Here is a 15,887-nt window from a genome sequence, read left to right on the forward strand (position 1 = left end):
TTGCAATCATTCTGTTTTGAATGTGTTTTTAACAGTTTTGGACACTTTGGACATAGCATTTGAAAAATTTGCTGCAGATATATAGTGTTTTGCAGGTGGAGACGTAGTAATGAGAAAAGAGTTCATGGATTTTGGAGAAAGTGGTCATTGAATGCATTTTTTGTGAAAGCAATGAAAAATTATCCACAGTTGGGTCCACATACACTTCTGTTTCACTTCTGTGAAGAGTTTTGATAATGTGACTTCAGTTTTGACCAAAGCAGGTAAGCAATCAAAAAAAACTGTAAAACCTAGAAGGTGAGAGATTTAGACACAGCAGATAAAAAATATCGCTTTCTGCATTTAGGCCTGTTGAACAGGTGTATTGATAAAGTACCTTGTTTTTACTCGTGCATTTTTTACTATGCATTTCATAGTTGTCATCAAGTAATCTCCACTGTGGTGTTTCTGACCTGTTGTCTAGAAGCACAGTATTTGTTTTCACAGTGGAATTCAGGAGTTTTACCAGGCTAGGTAAATGTTAAAATCCAGATTTGTTATTTCAAATGTATTCGGTTTATCTACAGTGGGGAGAACAAGTATTTGATACACTGCTGATTTTGCAGGTTTTCCTACTTACAAAGCATGTAGAGGTCTGTCATTTTTATCATAGGTACATTTCAACTGTGAGAGACGGAATCTAAAAAAAAATCCAGACAATCACATTTTATTATTTTCAAATAATTCATTTGCATTTTATTGCATGACATAAGTATTTGATCACCTACCAACCAGTTGGTAGAATTCCGTCTCTCACAGACCTGTTCTTCTTTAAGAAGCCCTCCTGTATTAACTGCACCTGTTTGAACTCGTTACCTGTATAAAAGACACCTGTCCACGCACTCAAACAAACAGACTCCAACCTCTCCACAATGGCCAAGACCAGAGAGCTGTGTAAGGACATCAGGTATAAAATTGTAGACCTGCACAAGGCTGGTATGGGCTACAGGACAATAGGCAAGCAGCCTGGTGAGAAGGCAACAACTGAAAATGGAAGAAGGTCAAGATGACGGTCAATCTCCCTCGGTCTGGGGCTCCATGCAAGATCTCACCTCGTGGGGCATCAATGATCATGAGGAAGGTGAGGGATCAGCCCAGAACTACACAGCAGGACCTGGTCAATGACCTGAAGAGAGCTGGGACCACAGTCTCAAAGAAAACCATTAGTAAAACACTACGCCGTCCTGCAGCGCACACAAGGTCCCCCTGCTCAAGCCAGCGCATTTCCAGGCCCTTCTGAAGTTTGCCAGTGACCATCTGGATGATCCAGAGGAGGAATGGGAGAAGGTCATGTGGTCTGATGAGACAAAAATAGAGCTTTATGGTCTAAACTCCACTCGCTGTGTTCGGAGGAAGGAGGATGAGTACAACCCCAAGAACACCATCCCAACCGTGAAGCAGGAGGATGCTTTTCTGCAAAGGGGACAGGACGACTGCACCGTATTGAGGGGATGATGGATGGGGCCATGTATTGCGAGATCTTGGCCAACAACCTCCTTCCCTCAGTAAGAGCATTGAAGATGGGTCGTGGCTGGTCTTCCAGCATGACAACGACCCGAAACACACAGCCAGGGCAACTAAGGAGTGGCTCCGCAGAAGCATCTCAAGGTCCTGGAGTGGCCTAGCCAGTCTCCAGACCTGAACCCAATAGAAAATCTTGGGAGGGAGCTGAAAGTCCGTATTGCCCAGCGACAGACCTCTACATGCTTTGTAAGTAGGAAAAAAAATCTGCAGTGTATCAAATACTCGGTCTCCCCACTGTATATAGCGCAAATTCATAACAAAAGGCTTCTCATTGCACTTTTTATATAAAGCAGGTCTAGACAGTACTCTGTTTAATATTACTGACCAAAAATTCCCAATTCCCCAACAGTGCATAACAACTGTTTTATTGAACACCGATTACATTTCATTCTCATTCAACATGAGCAGGAGGAAAGGAGATATTTGGTAAAAAAAAGTTGAAACTTGAAATGATAAGAATTAGGAATTAGATATGATAATGCAGACTGTATTTTATGATAGTGTCTGGTTCTGGTTTAACATTCTGTGGGTCCGTTTTGAGCGGTCCTGATGGTCTGCTGTTGTGTGTCTGACCTGCTGGCAGTTTTGCTGTAGAATACTGACCTGACTACAAAAGTTGTCGTGTGGTATGGGGCAAACCCATGGTCCAATCACACAGGTGTTTTTATATTCGTCTGCCTGATTAGACCTCCTAGGACTGTGTGGGTATGTACAAACTGACCCTCCTATTGATTTTGTTGCACCTGTTAAAGTGGTAGAGGTTACAGCTTTATCATTCTTATTGGTTCATTTAGTTTTGTTCCTCCCCAAGGTCAGGCAACTGCCTTGCATGGTAGCTCGCATAGTTCATTCATAGTTAGAAATTCAGCATAGCTCAGCCCAACTTCAACGAGTAGAAATCTAATAAGCTAAAACAAGTGAAAACAACTGTGTGGGTGTGCAGGGCCTTTAAGACATGTAACTGATACATCTGTTACCATTATTTCTGTACACCTGTGGCTAATAAGAGTAGCCCATTATAACAGATGCACCTGTAAATGTAAAATCAACGTGAAAGAATTATGAAGATGCTTCTGAATTCAGCCTATTTATGGATTTCTATGGAAGTTGTGAAAGTTTGGTATATCAGCACGATGAAAGTACTCACCATCCAGAAGAGGGTTCCGGTGGCGAAGTCTGCATATTGCTCTATAGTGGACAGGACACTGAAGATTAGGCACACCAGGACCATGAGGAAGCTGTAGGGAGAGTCATCACCACATATCACTCACATTACTATTCTAGTGACACAAACGATAAAATATAAAACATTATTACTGTATATGATTATTTCTTCAAGAATCTGACCTTCACTCAAGTATTTATCCATCAAACAATTACTCAATTTTGTTCTCAAATCAGAATTAGCTTTATTTGCTTTGGTATTTTGGTGCACAACAAAAAACACAGTAGGTGGAATTATAAGAAAGATAAAGCAAGTACTGCATGTCAAGAATCATAAAAATAAAGTATAAAACTGACAATAAGTTATAATATAAATAAATGCACCACATAATGTAAAACAATCTCTCCAAAATATATAATTTTAATTACAAATTGTGCATGAATGTGCAAAATAAATGGCAATTCCACAGCGTGCCAGTGAAACAGAAACAAGCAAAATTAAGTAGAATTATGAATACACATTGAGACCCTGGGTATAAGGGCTTAAATTACCTTTTCCTAATAAGGTTAGTTGAGAGATGGCAGAGGGTATGAAAGAGAATTCATCTGTTGGTTTTGGCTAATGAGACTTTAAAAAGGGAACCGGAAGATCTGCAACTCAGTGTTGGGGATGGGAGCTGTTACACAGAATGCTGCTTTCTTTAAGAACTGTTTGTTATACAGAAAAGACAGACTTTTCTATTTATTACCGGTGATTTTGCTGACATAAATCACCCTATTGAGTATATTTTCCTGTTTGCCACCAAAGACGCTTACCAATATATATTTAGAATATTTGCTACAAAATAAAAAAAGAAACAACTTGTTTACCAGCCAGTTGTCCAACAATGATGTCAAGGTACTTCGTCTCCGTTTATCTTTTTATCATCAATCTGCTTGTATTAACAGCTGACATGATGTTTCCTAGCAACAGCGAAACATTCCGACGAGACCGTCCATCTGTCAGTGTATATACGTGGTCTACAAATATAGCCTTGTGGGTTGAACATCCACTACCAGCATACGTAAATGAAGGTAGAGGTGGACTGTATTAAAGTGAGAGTGAAGGCAGAGAGCAAAGGAGTGAAGTGGGGGAGGAACCTAGAGCTGCAAATAGCATTATCGATCCATCTGAAGATAATATTCTAAATTAACTGATCTATCCTTTTTGTAAAAGAAGTGAAAAGGGCCAGTAGTATCTTCCCAGAGCCAAAGTTGACATATTACATTTGCTTGTTTTGTCTGGCCAACAGTCCAAATCCTTACATTGGAGAAGCCAAAAAAAAGAGAATGTCTTGCATTTTTGTTAGAAAATTTAGTGACTTTTTTTAAAAATTGTAGGAGATTAGTAAATTACCATCTGTCTAATCAATTAATCACTGTTTAAGCTCTAGAATTAAAAAATAAAGAATTTAGTTGAGGGGAAGGGGAGGAAAAGGAAATAAAGTGAAATAGAAAAAGCGCAAATATCTAACTGATTATGGGCCAGATAATCAATAAATTACTGACTTGGTTTTAAAAATATACCATAATAATTAGTTCTGAAAACACCATAATTGAATTGCCTTTTATGAACATTTACGGATAAATTTCTCGTCACATTTTTTTTTCATGGTGCCTTAAAATGATGTTTAAAATTTTATTTTATTCTATCATTGGATTCCTTAAGATTAATTTCTGATCAATAATCTTGGTGTTTTTCTCCTTTTAAAGTAAGCATTACTTGCATTGTATTTTCATACTTCTGTATACTTAATTTAATTCAAAGTTGTGAAGAATTAAGTTTTTCTTAATGAGTAACTATACTATACTTGAAACATTTTCCAATTTAGGTAAAAACTATATTTACTACTTAAATCACTTCACTGATTTATTAGTTTATTCAAACATTTTAAAAGAAACTTATGAGGGGCTTTGCTTGGTCTTTCCTGCGTACTACAGGATTAAGAGCAGATTACAATCCTTGGAACACAAGTGCTTTTACATTACTTAGTACGAGTTTTTGCATGTACCATCATCATGGTCAAGCTTTCTAAAAACAAACAGTGGGTACATTATGATGCTGTGTACTGCAAGCTGGATTACATGCCATATGCTGGGGTTATGTAATAGTCATATTATTCTTCACATAACATGCATGATAATGCAGAAACATATACTCCCACACATCAGACATGAAATGGTTGCATTCCCTGAAGCCACAAATTGAGTATGCCTAAAACAGAAGCATATTACTAAATCAGACATCCATGTAAGTACACCCTGTACATTGGACACCCACAAGACCGAGTTAATTAAAGAAAGGGGTAGAAGGTGTGCATTACTTCAAAGATAAAAGATCAATTCTGGTCTCTCAGGTTGTAGAATGTAAGACAACATGGGGTGATGAAGGGTAAGACTCCTAAAAAAGGATTCCCCTTGCACACGGACTATGACACATTGGCCAGATGGGACAGTGATTTTACTCTTGGAGGATTACTGCTCAACACAAACACACACACACACATACCCTTCCTCTCTTGGCTTATGTTTAAAGAACACTATCCCCTCTGTCCATCAGTGTCATGTGACTGAGTTCCACTGAGTTCCACTGAGGTTGACCAGGGTGAGGCGCATAGACCCAACCCAGGCTGGAACTATGAATGCTATTTTCATTGGGTCTTCTCTTTGCTCCACTGGACAGCATGTCTTGTGTTGGTGTGATGGTCCAGCCTCCAACACTGAAACGAGCCACTCACATCTTGGGATGCTGGAGCAGCACCTGTGGTGGCCAGTGAGATTCCATGGCTGGACACATATTCATATTCTTACATTTCTTCCCCAAGTGTCCTCGGCATATGGGACTAAAGGATTTGAGTATTGGGATTTGAGGGATTGATGTATGACAACTAAAAACTAGGCTTAGAGCCAATCCATCCCTCTATAGGGTGTATGTTTTCACTAAAAGTAAATGATTCAACGTCCAGGACACCATCTAAAGTCAAAGAGGAACACGATAGGTCACGCAAATGAGGAATGAACCTCATCCAGTAGCACTGAAACTAAATGGCTTTTATACAGTCCAGTACCTCAGTTGAAAAGTTTGGGGGTGACATTTATCAAAATTTGTTTGCTGCTTTAAAAGATCAATCAATAAAAACAAACAACAGAACAAAATCAAATCATCCTGTGTTATGTTATGTGTAATCCTCCTGCCAACATCATTTGCTGCTGCAACTGCCTCACCAACCAAACCACCTCTATCATATGAATCATCTTTGATATTGTTAACTGCTTGCAGCCATCTATTATGTGGATTTTGGGAGCTTGTTCAAGAGCCTTTACCACCAAATCAAACTGTAAAACCATTTGTAGTGACTGGCAAATTCCTCAATGTATCTCTTATGTTTTGATTAGAATACCTTTACCACCGTCAAGTGTAATATTGGCAACATTCAGTAGCTGATCAATGGGAACAACAATGTGTATAATACGTTGATAAGTTGTTGCCAGGCTCACAGGGAGCGGCTTTACCAGCCATTTGGGAAAGAAGCAGCCAGACACAGAGGGCAGGTTAAGACGAGGGCAGGTAAAGTCAAATCTAAACCCATTTCCCCTGTGTTGAAATGAGATCATCTTATTAGGATAAGCGTAAATATGATGTCAGTCATGTACGCCACTGTCAGGGTCATGTAATCTGTGTGTTTTCATTCAGTGCACTGGCATTGGTTTTGTTTTGAAAGGATAACAGTTCAATGAAATATCCATGGGACTCCACATACTGTACCAGCAGTGGGGAAAAATGTCAAAATTCACTAGACAGGCCATCTAGCACAAGGCTATAGTTAATTCTAGACCAGTATAACATTTTTTCATATTTTTCAAGGCTTAAAAGAGACATTTTTTTTTTCCAAGCAAGCTTAACAAGAATGTAGCAGAATTTGGAACTACACACAGTAAAAGTATGCAGGGTTTTTCCTGGCTCAGAATGGGCCTTTGGGGGGTGACTTTACTCGACAGTAAGCATGCCCGGTACACATACTGTAAAGGCAATGAGTTACCCTATGACCGAAATCTGTGCATTTTCTTATCTCTGACCATTTGATAAACAAAATATATCCACAACCCGGAGGAGTAAAGGTATAAAAGTATAGTGTTAGTCTAACAATATATTTATGGGATACACTTTATTTGGATAATTTGCCTACAGATAGTTTTATTAGTTGAGATTCAGCTGTTTCACAAATAAAACCATTGTCACTAAAATCTCTCTGGGGGGCGGCAAAAATTTCTGGAGGAAAAACCCTGAGTATGGAGTCTATATGGACGTGCCAAGCTCATCATCAGGACTGACCAGGCTGATCAACAATATTTTTTTTTAATGAATCATATTTACTACATAGTCAAGTCCAATTTCTGCTCATTTATTTAGTGTTCTGACTAAATCGCTGTCAGAATGTCCCAAAGTGCTCTGTAAAACATTGGAACCCTATAACACAGTATTGTAAGTAAAAGGTCGCTTTGATCCAATTTCAGTGACATTTCTCATCACACCTCTGTTATGCTATGCTGCTGCATTTTGTTTGTGGGAATTAAAACTGTTCAAAACCTGTACAAGCTGACCTGTACCGCTCTCCATGAATATTATGCAATACACTACAGGACACTAGATCTAATAGATTACAGGAAACCATCAAAAGAAAGTATGTAGATTATAGTAATGACTGATGTAAATGGGCCATGAATATCAAAGAATGTTAAAATCAAGGCAACTTGACTAGGTTGAAAATACTCAAAGATGTTTCGCCTCTCATCCGAGAGGCTTCTTCACTTCTGACTGGCAGGAAATCCCAGCTATTTAACCTCAGTGGGGTCGTTGTCAAGATGATTAATACCCCTTGGTTCATTAGTGCTCCTGGCTGTTGTGACAGAAGAAGCATCAGATGAGCGACGAAACGTCTTCAAGAATCTTCAACCGAGTCCACTTGCCTTTGATTTTAACCTTCCTTGGATAACTGATTTATGACCTAGATAACTTTTCACAGACAAGGATGAAAAATATATTTTTTTTTTATTTATTTTTTTTAGTAATAACAGACCAGTCAGTAACATTATGTGCGGTTTTAATAAAGTTAGTTGTCATGGCTTAAAGTTTGCTACCAATTTCAACTGACACATAAAAAGGTCCCAAAATTGAACAAAACAAACAATCCTCATGAAAACCACAACCAAACCCAAGACTGCAATGGTTTAAGGCGGTGCATTTAGTCGGGTTGTGTACAGATATTAATTAGATGGAGTGAGTTATCATTTTCCTAATTTCACTTTCCAAAGCCTTCTGCATTGACACCACGAGGAGGTGTTTGTTGCGGACAGGACTGGGACACTCACAACCATTAGCCAACCTTATTTTGCCAGGCCAAAACCCCTGGGATCTGATTAAAACAAAACAGCTGGGGCTTTAGCGAGTATTATTGACTGCAGATCTGTCCAGCTTCACTAAAATGAGTGAGCCACACCAAACTCTCTACTCAATCAACTGTGAAAACTAAGGCAATATAAGCTTAGGAACCTCCTAAATACAGACAGCAGGGACAATGTGATCTCAAAAGTGAGGGTGACAAGAATGGGACATGTTCAGATTAATGCATGCGCATTAATAGAGTCTTCAAACACACTGTGCTGTCTACACTGTGCCCACACACAATGGACTGTATTGCGCGCACACACACGCACGCACACACGAAACTGAAAACTAAACCGCTTTGAGTGTAAATGATTCAAGCAGAAGTTTTTTCCACCATAGCTTGTTAATAACTGGGTTTCATTAAGTTACTTTACTTTATTTAAGTTACATCACTTTATTTACCCAGCAGGTCCATACCCAAAGTGTCTGCAGATATAACTGAGTCAAAAATGTTTTAATTTCCAGACAAAATATAAAGAAAATCAAGACTGGTCAGTCGAGAGGTGACACAAGTGGCATATTCAAAGGATAAAGTATTCAATTTAGAGTAATTTATCAATACAAATGGTGCAATGTGGCACAGGTTGGGTGAGCCTTGCATCCATACACAAGTCCAATCCTACTGTCAAATGATGTCTTCACTTCTCTTAACTTGCATTCAACTCAGTAGTGGACATCATGTTAATCTACTGTCTTACAGGTAATAACATTCTGTATCCCTGCCATAACATCCTTTTGACCTGCTTCTAAACATTCTGACATCCTCACAAAAGAATAGAGAGCCACATTGTATCTGCTTAGGCTGAGATACATATGTCTGGTGCCAAATGTTTTACCAGCTCATGTGTCGCCTTCAGTTTGTCTAGATCAACTACAAACTACAAGTAAAAACCAAACTGCTGGTATCAAAAGGTTTCTAGGATGTAGAGAGTGAATACTTGAGTAGAGTTGTATCCCTACATTTGCCTTAAGCCACTCTATTAGATGAGCATGTGGATGAAGGCTAGTCGATGGGATTGTTAGGTGGGAACCTTCTTCTTAACTTTTTTTTTTGTGGTCTAGTTGGACCATTCCAGCGTCCCAGAACCACCTCCCAACCCTCTTTACCTGCACACAAATTTAGCACTGCCTTCCAAAGCAAAAACAAACTACAATTGTGTGGCAACCAACTTTTTGAAACCTGAAAGGCCTCTCCTTACTTCTCATCAATACAAACTAGCTCCACCATCGGGGTGGTGATGGCGCAATGGAAAAGACTATACCTTTGGTGTGAGAGACCGGTGTTCAATCCACCGTTGTGTCCCTGAGCAAGACACTTAACCCCTAGTTACTCCAGAGGCGTGCAACCTCTGACATGTATAACAATTGTAAATTGCTTTGGATAAAAGCGTCAGCAAAATGTAAACAATGGGGACATATCAAGCATATTTTTAAAACAGACCTCGCAGGACCATTAACATGCTAATTACTACTCAGGAAACAATGTTACTTATGCTACCCAGCATTTTTCTGGACAACAAATCACCTAAACCAACATTACCAAAAACAAAGGTTACACAAATTTAACTTTCGGTACATATAAAGATGACATTTTGTTAACAAAGTTTATTACCACAGATTCTACATACTTACCTTCACCCAAATCACTCACTTTCTTAGCCACAGCCATTTCCTGGCAGTAACTGTAGTGTCTGCCATGTTTTTTTTTACAACCTGTTTAAAGCTCTACACTCAAATAAGGCCAAAGCTACACAATAAAAACTCCTGGATTATTTCTTCAACCCATTTTCTGGGTTAAAATTATGGGTTATTTTTTTCAGAGTAACCATTTTCTGGGTTATAGGGCTAATATTTTGACCCAATTCCTGGGTTGTTTGGGTTTCTGGGTTATTTTTCAAAGAGTAACCTATGTTCTGGGTTATAGGGTTGGCTTTCTCTCTCTCAAATTCAAATTAGCTTTATTGGCATGAATGTGTAGTAACCACCCCGCAGTTCTGGAATTTTCTCACAACAGTCATTCGAAATAACCGTCGCTTCGCGCTTGATCCGTTTTGGCCTGTGCTTCTTTGGTGCAACTTTGTTGTATATTTAAGGTAAGCGAGTATTTTCAGCATTGATGTAACATAAACTTTTCTGTGTCCATGTCCCCATTGCTAGTTTAGCACCATTTGCTGAAAAAAGTATGGCTTAGCTGCTACGTTGAGACTAGCGTTAGCCGTGGTAATTCTGTGGTTGCCATGCACATCTAACTAGTTTAAAGTCCGTGTAAAGTCACACATGACATGACACAACCAATGTTTGAAGACTTTAAGCCTTAAGTTCAATCCAGTTATTGAATGTTGTTGAATGTTTGAGAGTTGTTTATTTTTCAATTTTTTATAGAGTTTAATTAAATGCAATAAAAATGTAAAAGTGTCTAATATTGTCACAGTTACTTCCTTTGTTCTGTTTTCCAGCCACTCATCTGTTTCTATGGTTTCTGTCATTTAGTTCATCTGCATCCCCTGTGTTAGTATTTAGTTCCTTCAGTCAGTCTTTGGCCGTTCTACTTTGTAGTCTTGTTTGTTGTGTGTACATCCTGCCTGTACCTTTTGGAGTTACTTTTTTAGTAAAACGTTTGAATTGGAAACTTAAACTACTGTAAACTGCAATTTATACTTCTACGTCAAATCCACGGCGTAGGTGACGTAGCCTCTGCGTAGCCCCGTAGCCTACGCCGTCGCCTGACGTGCATATCCTGAAAAATGTAACTACACGTCGAGTCGACGCGGACCGTAAGCTCTGTGATTGGTCGGCTGGGTAGCCTCGCAATGCCTCCGAGCCGACCGAAAGTACCCCACGCTTTAAAGTAACATTTACTAGCGGCCAAAACGGCGGCTGTAACACAGTGAATCAATATATTTGACCGTCGCAACCCGAGCGAAATGACTCGTTTCGCTATCAGATTGTGATCCATTCGGTCGGTAAAATTTGAAAAGGCTACACCAGCCGCACGTATACAATTTTACCCCCATTTACGTTAGCGAAGCGCTAAACCGGAAGTTGGCCTGCTCGGCCAGCAAAAGTCAACACAGTGGACGCTATAGCGCTACTGCCGACTAGCATTTGGGGGTGTAATTGCAGAATGACGGACACACCTACGCACAAGTATAAATGCATGGCTACGTGCGTAGCCTACGGCATAAGTACACACGTAGACCATAAGCAGGAGTATAAATGGGCCTTAAAGGTCAACACATTCCCTAGACTCTCAAACCAGTGTAACGTTAACTAAATGAAACTGTAACGTTGCATGAACAACAATAAACCTGTAACCTGTTTGCAGCCGACATTAATAATTAACGTGATGGCAGCCAGCGGGACTTAATCAATTACCATTAATTTGGTATGTAAATAAACGCTCATTTATCTTCTCATAATGAAGGACAGTCGGAGTTATACTTCCGGCAGGTCGTAGCTAAAGAGAGAAGCAAGCTAACGTTAGATGGCCAATGCTCAGCTAAACATGGTCACTAACCTCAGGTTACTAACCTATTTTGTGTTCAGCGCTTCTTTTGTTTGGGCCTTGTTGTATAAAGTTTTAAAGCCAAAGTTTATGACGAATGGCAAAGCAGCTGCCCGGTGTTTGTTGTCCTCTCACGTGTGGCCACGCGCAGCTGATACTACATGTTACGTAGGTAGGTTATAGATAACGGAGGGAGCGGAAAAAACTGCAAGCCCATCAGACGTTTCCTGTAAAAATAAACATTGTTCACGAGTCCCCATCTTTGGGGTGGGTATTACTGTGATGTAAAAGTTGTAATTTACCCAAGACTGAACTAAATACTTGATGTTAGCATTCCACAACAACACATGCTATATTCACAAGTCTTTCCCACTAGCATAAATCAAATGTGTTCTTTCATAGATGCTTGGGTATTGTGGGCGAGTGGGCTGGCTCTGACTGTGAAACACCCGGATGGCAAATTTGAACAAGGAGGCTGAGGGACAGTGAGACACATCTTCATTCAGTGTAAGAGTTACTCACTTCAAAGAAAAAAGCTGTTGAGTTAGGACCTGGGAGAGTATACTCGACGAGGATAACTAGACTAAAATGAAGAAAATGATAGAATATCTGTACAGTATTGGACTATATTAAAAATATAAATAACTGTGATACTGTGATTAATAACAAACAATACAGGGCAGCAATAGGCCATTGTAGTGTCCAGTCGGCCTAATCCAAAAAAAGAAGAAATCTGTTCTTCTCAAATGTCCATATTATAAACCTGTCACTTACTTGTCACTTGTTTTTTAATAAAAGCACACTTAACATTGAATATTGTTTTATAATAGGCTGGCCTATACTAGTGCAATACTCTAATGTTTACATATTTGTAAAACACTGAAATTCCTCATAGTTTGGGAGCTCAATTATGCTGCTTTGACAGGACATGAAAAAAAGGGCTTGTGACTTTCAAAAGCACAAACTTAAAGCCAAGAGCATGCAAATTGCCCTGGCCATCACTGCTAGCTATCCTGGTCAGAGACAGAACAGACCTCCACAACCCTCTTTACTGACCCCCACCCCACCCATGGAACAGCTTAGGGTGGATTACACCACATCAGCCGCCAGCCACAAACATGGATATTCCATCCTGGCTTAGCTATCATCTTGTCCACCTAATACTTGGAAAATAGATGTAAATCGCCTTACAGGTTGGAGGGCAAGATGAATGAAAATAGTTAGGAGGGGTATCACACAATGGAAGCAGTGTCATTCTTAACCATTAACTTCACTAATTATGTGTCAGATTCAGCATCAGGAACATGCAAAGCAAAAGTTAATAAACTCAGCTTCTCAGTTAAATTCAATTTAAGATACTGTAACAATATGCAAACCAGCATAATATATATCTGTACCAATGGCAAAACAGCACTAGGGAAGGCCTTGACAATGAGGAGTGAAGCTGGGGTTGTATAATCTACAGGCTCAGGTGGATCAAGTTTAAATATGACATGATGGTGGGCTATTATTGGAAAGGTCAGAGAAGAGTAAATTCATATATTCTATTCACAGTAAGCAACATATTGATATATTGTTAAAGCTTTATGTATGTCTTAAATGCTTTAAAAGTTGTTAAGTTGTTTTGGTACTGGCCTAAAAATAAATAAAATATTCATTGGTATTATTTACATGTTTTGTTTGTTTTGTTTTTTAGCAAAAAATAAAAATCCACAATTTATACCACAAATATTTTGGATCTGGTCAGCAAATGAATGGACAGGTCTTACTGTGGCATGCCATTTACCCCTTTCATGCATATTAAAGATGAATTGGAAAAATAAAAATGTAAATGCCATCCTTTCAGTTGCTAGTTAGACTTTAAGACGTTCATCTTTTGTTTTAATATTGTACTATGTCACTTTTCAATTGTTAAACATGTTGGACAAATTTTGGAATCAAAGTTTTCAACTAAGGACACAAATAGCATTACAAAATATTTCCCATAACTTGCTACTGAGAAATGGAAGTGACCCATACAGTACACTTCATTCAGTCAGTAATCTCTTGTAAGCAGATTCCAACAAAAGGTCTCCTTTTTCTGCCCTTCCCACGTAGATAGAGGGATTCACTATAGCCATTTCAATAATCTGTCCAGATATAAAAACTACTCGACAGAACCAAGGATTGCAGACAACATCTGGCCGACTGCATTTTCACGAGGATAAACAGGTGCAAAGTTTCCTCCACTGCAAACGGGTTATGGTATAATGGTGTAGTAAAAATTACCTTGATCAGATAATGACATTTGATTACAATTAAACAAATTATTTACTGTAAATGAACAAATGTTACGTTTGGACAATATTGCATGTTACATCTGCATCATAACACACTGTAAGAAACTTAACTTAGATTAGATTTGGTGGATAAGGGAACCAAGAAGTATGGTTGTAATCTGCTTGCAGTATGAGAAAGGCATTTGGGGAATCATGAGCACATAAATGTTCATTCCCTTTGGTTATGTAAAAGGCTCAGAGGGAGTGGCCCAAACGTGAAGAGGATCATTGCCCCAGGTTGCCTGTGTGCTGGTGAGTCTCCAAGCCATTGCATAAGACTCTTTTCGGACACTCTTTTCGTATGCCGTCCCGAGTCCAAGGGATTTCTACACACTCTGACTTATGGCATGTGGGTGTATGTTTGTGTTTCTGTTTGGTTGAACATATGTGATTTGTTACAGTATTATTAGTAACAATTTATACTTTTCCAACATCAAGAGGAGAGAGAATGCTCTATGAAGACCCCTAAATAAAGCCTGTAACTGAAACAGTAACTTCATAAATTGCATTCAATTTTTTTATTTGTTTTATGCAAGGAACTTCATTAAATAATTATGATGATTCTTGTAAAACACTTTTTCAAAATAACTTTACCAAGTAATTTTCAAAATCAGGAATATGAAATAACAAAGGCAAAATATTTACCCTCAGCCAAACACCTGTAGTTAATGTAAATGAAATAATTGATTATTGCAAAAAGTTATAAAAACCCTCTGTGACACACAAACTAGTTCACTTTCTTTCCCACGAGTGCTGAATATTAGTACACAATTTCAGCTATTAGCAACTTTTATCAAGAATCATTTGGATGTATACCAGCTTTCAGAAACAAATCAGATCAGTCAAATACACTCACTGTAGAGACCCATTTAAAAGGATGTCCGTACATCAATTTACACACATTAAACGCACATGAGTATGTTGTGCAAGCATTAATTTGGGTCAACTGTGTGTTATCCCATTACAATTAGACAGATGTTCTGAAAAAGCCAGATGGAATGTAGATGAGTGCATTTTCAGATATACAGTGGGTACGGAAAGTATTCAGACCCCTTTAAATTTTTCACTCTTTGTTTCATTGCAGCCATTTTCCTAAAATCAAAAAAGTTCATTTTATTTCTCAGTAATGTACACTCAGCACCCCATCTTGACAGAAAAAAACAGAAATGTAGAAATTTTTGCTAATTTATTAAAAAAGAAAAACTGAAATATCACATGGTCATAACTATTCAGACCCTTTGCTCAGTATTTAGTAGAAGCACCCTTTTGATCTAATACAGCCATGAGTCGTTTTGGGAAAGATGCAACAAGTTTTTCACATCTGGATTTGGGTATCCTCTGCCATTCCTCCTTGCAGGTCCTCTCCAGTTCTGTCAGGTTGGATGGTAAACGTTGGTGGACAGCCATTTTCAGGTCTCTCCAGAGATGCTCAATTGGGTTTAACTCAGGGCTCTGGCTGGGCCATTCAAGAACAGCCACGGAGTTGTTGTGAAGCCACTCCTTCGTTATTTTAGCGGTGTGCTTAGGGTCATTGTCTTGTTGGAAGGTAAACCTTCGGCCCAGTCTGAGGTCCAGAGCACTCTGGAAAAGGTTTTCGTCCAGGATATCCCTGTACTTGGCCGCATTCATCTTTCCCTCGATTGCAACCAGTCGTCCTGTCCCTGCAGCTGAAAAACACCCCCACAGCATGATGCTGCCACCACCATGCTTCACTGTTGAGACTGTATTGGACAGGTGATGAGCAGTGCCTGGTTTTCTCCACACATACCGCTTAGAATTAAGGCCAAAAAGTTCTATCTTGGTCTCATCAGACCAGAGGATCTTATTTATCACCATCTTGGAGTCCTTCAGG

At 39.0% G+C, this 15,887-nt stretch overlaps 1 protein-coding gene across 7 annotated transcripts in view; it reads right to left on the reverse strand.

Annotated features, from left to right (window-relative positions):
- kcnq1.2 (potassium voltage-gated channel, KQT-like subfamily, member 1.2) overlaps nucleotides 1-15,887 on the reverse strand; it is a 219,752-nt gene that overhangs the window by 194,837 nt on the left and 9,028 nt on the right. For all 7 annotated transcript variants that reach the window (XM_046037202.1, XM_046037201.1, XM_046037200.1 and 4 more), the window contains exon 3: nucleotides 2,711-2,801. In XM_046037202.1, the coding sequence (XP_045893158.1) occupies nucleotides 2,711-2,801 (91 nt within the window). The remainder of the gene's footprint in view (nucleotides 1-2,710; nucleotides 2,802-15,887) is intronic.

Source organism: Micropterus dolomieu, linkage group LG22 (assembly GCF_021292245.1).
Source record: "Micropterus dolomieu isolate WLL.071019.BEF.003 ecotype Adirondacks linkage group LG22, ASM2129224v1, whole genome shotgun sequence".
NCBI lineage: Eukaryota > Metazoa > Chordata > Actinopteri > Centrarchiformes > Centrarchidae > Micropterus > Micropterus dolomieu.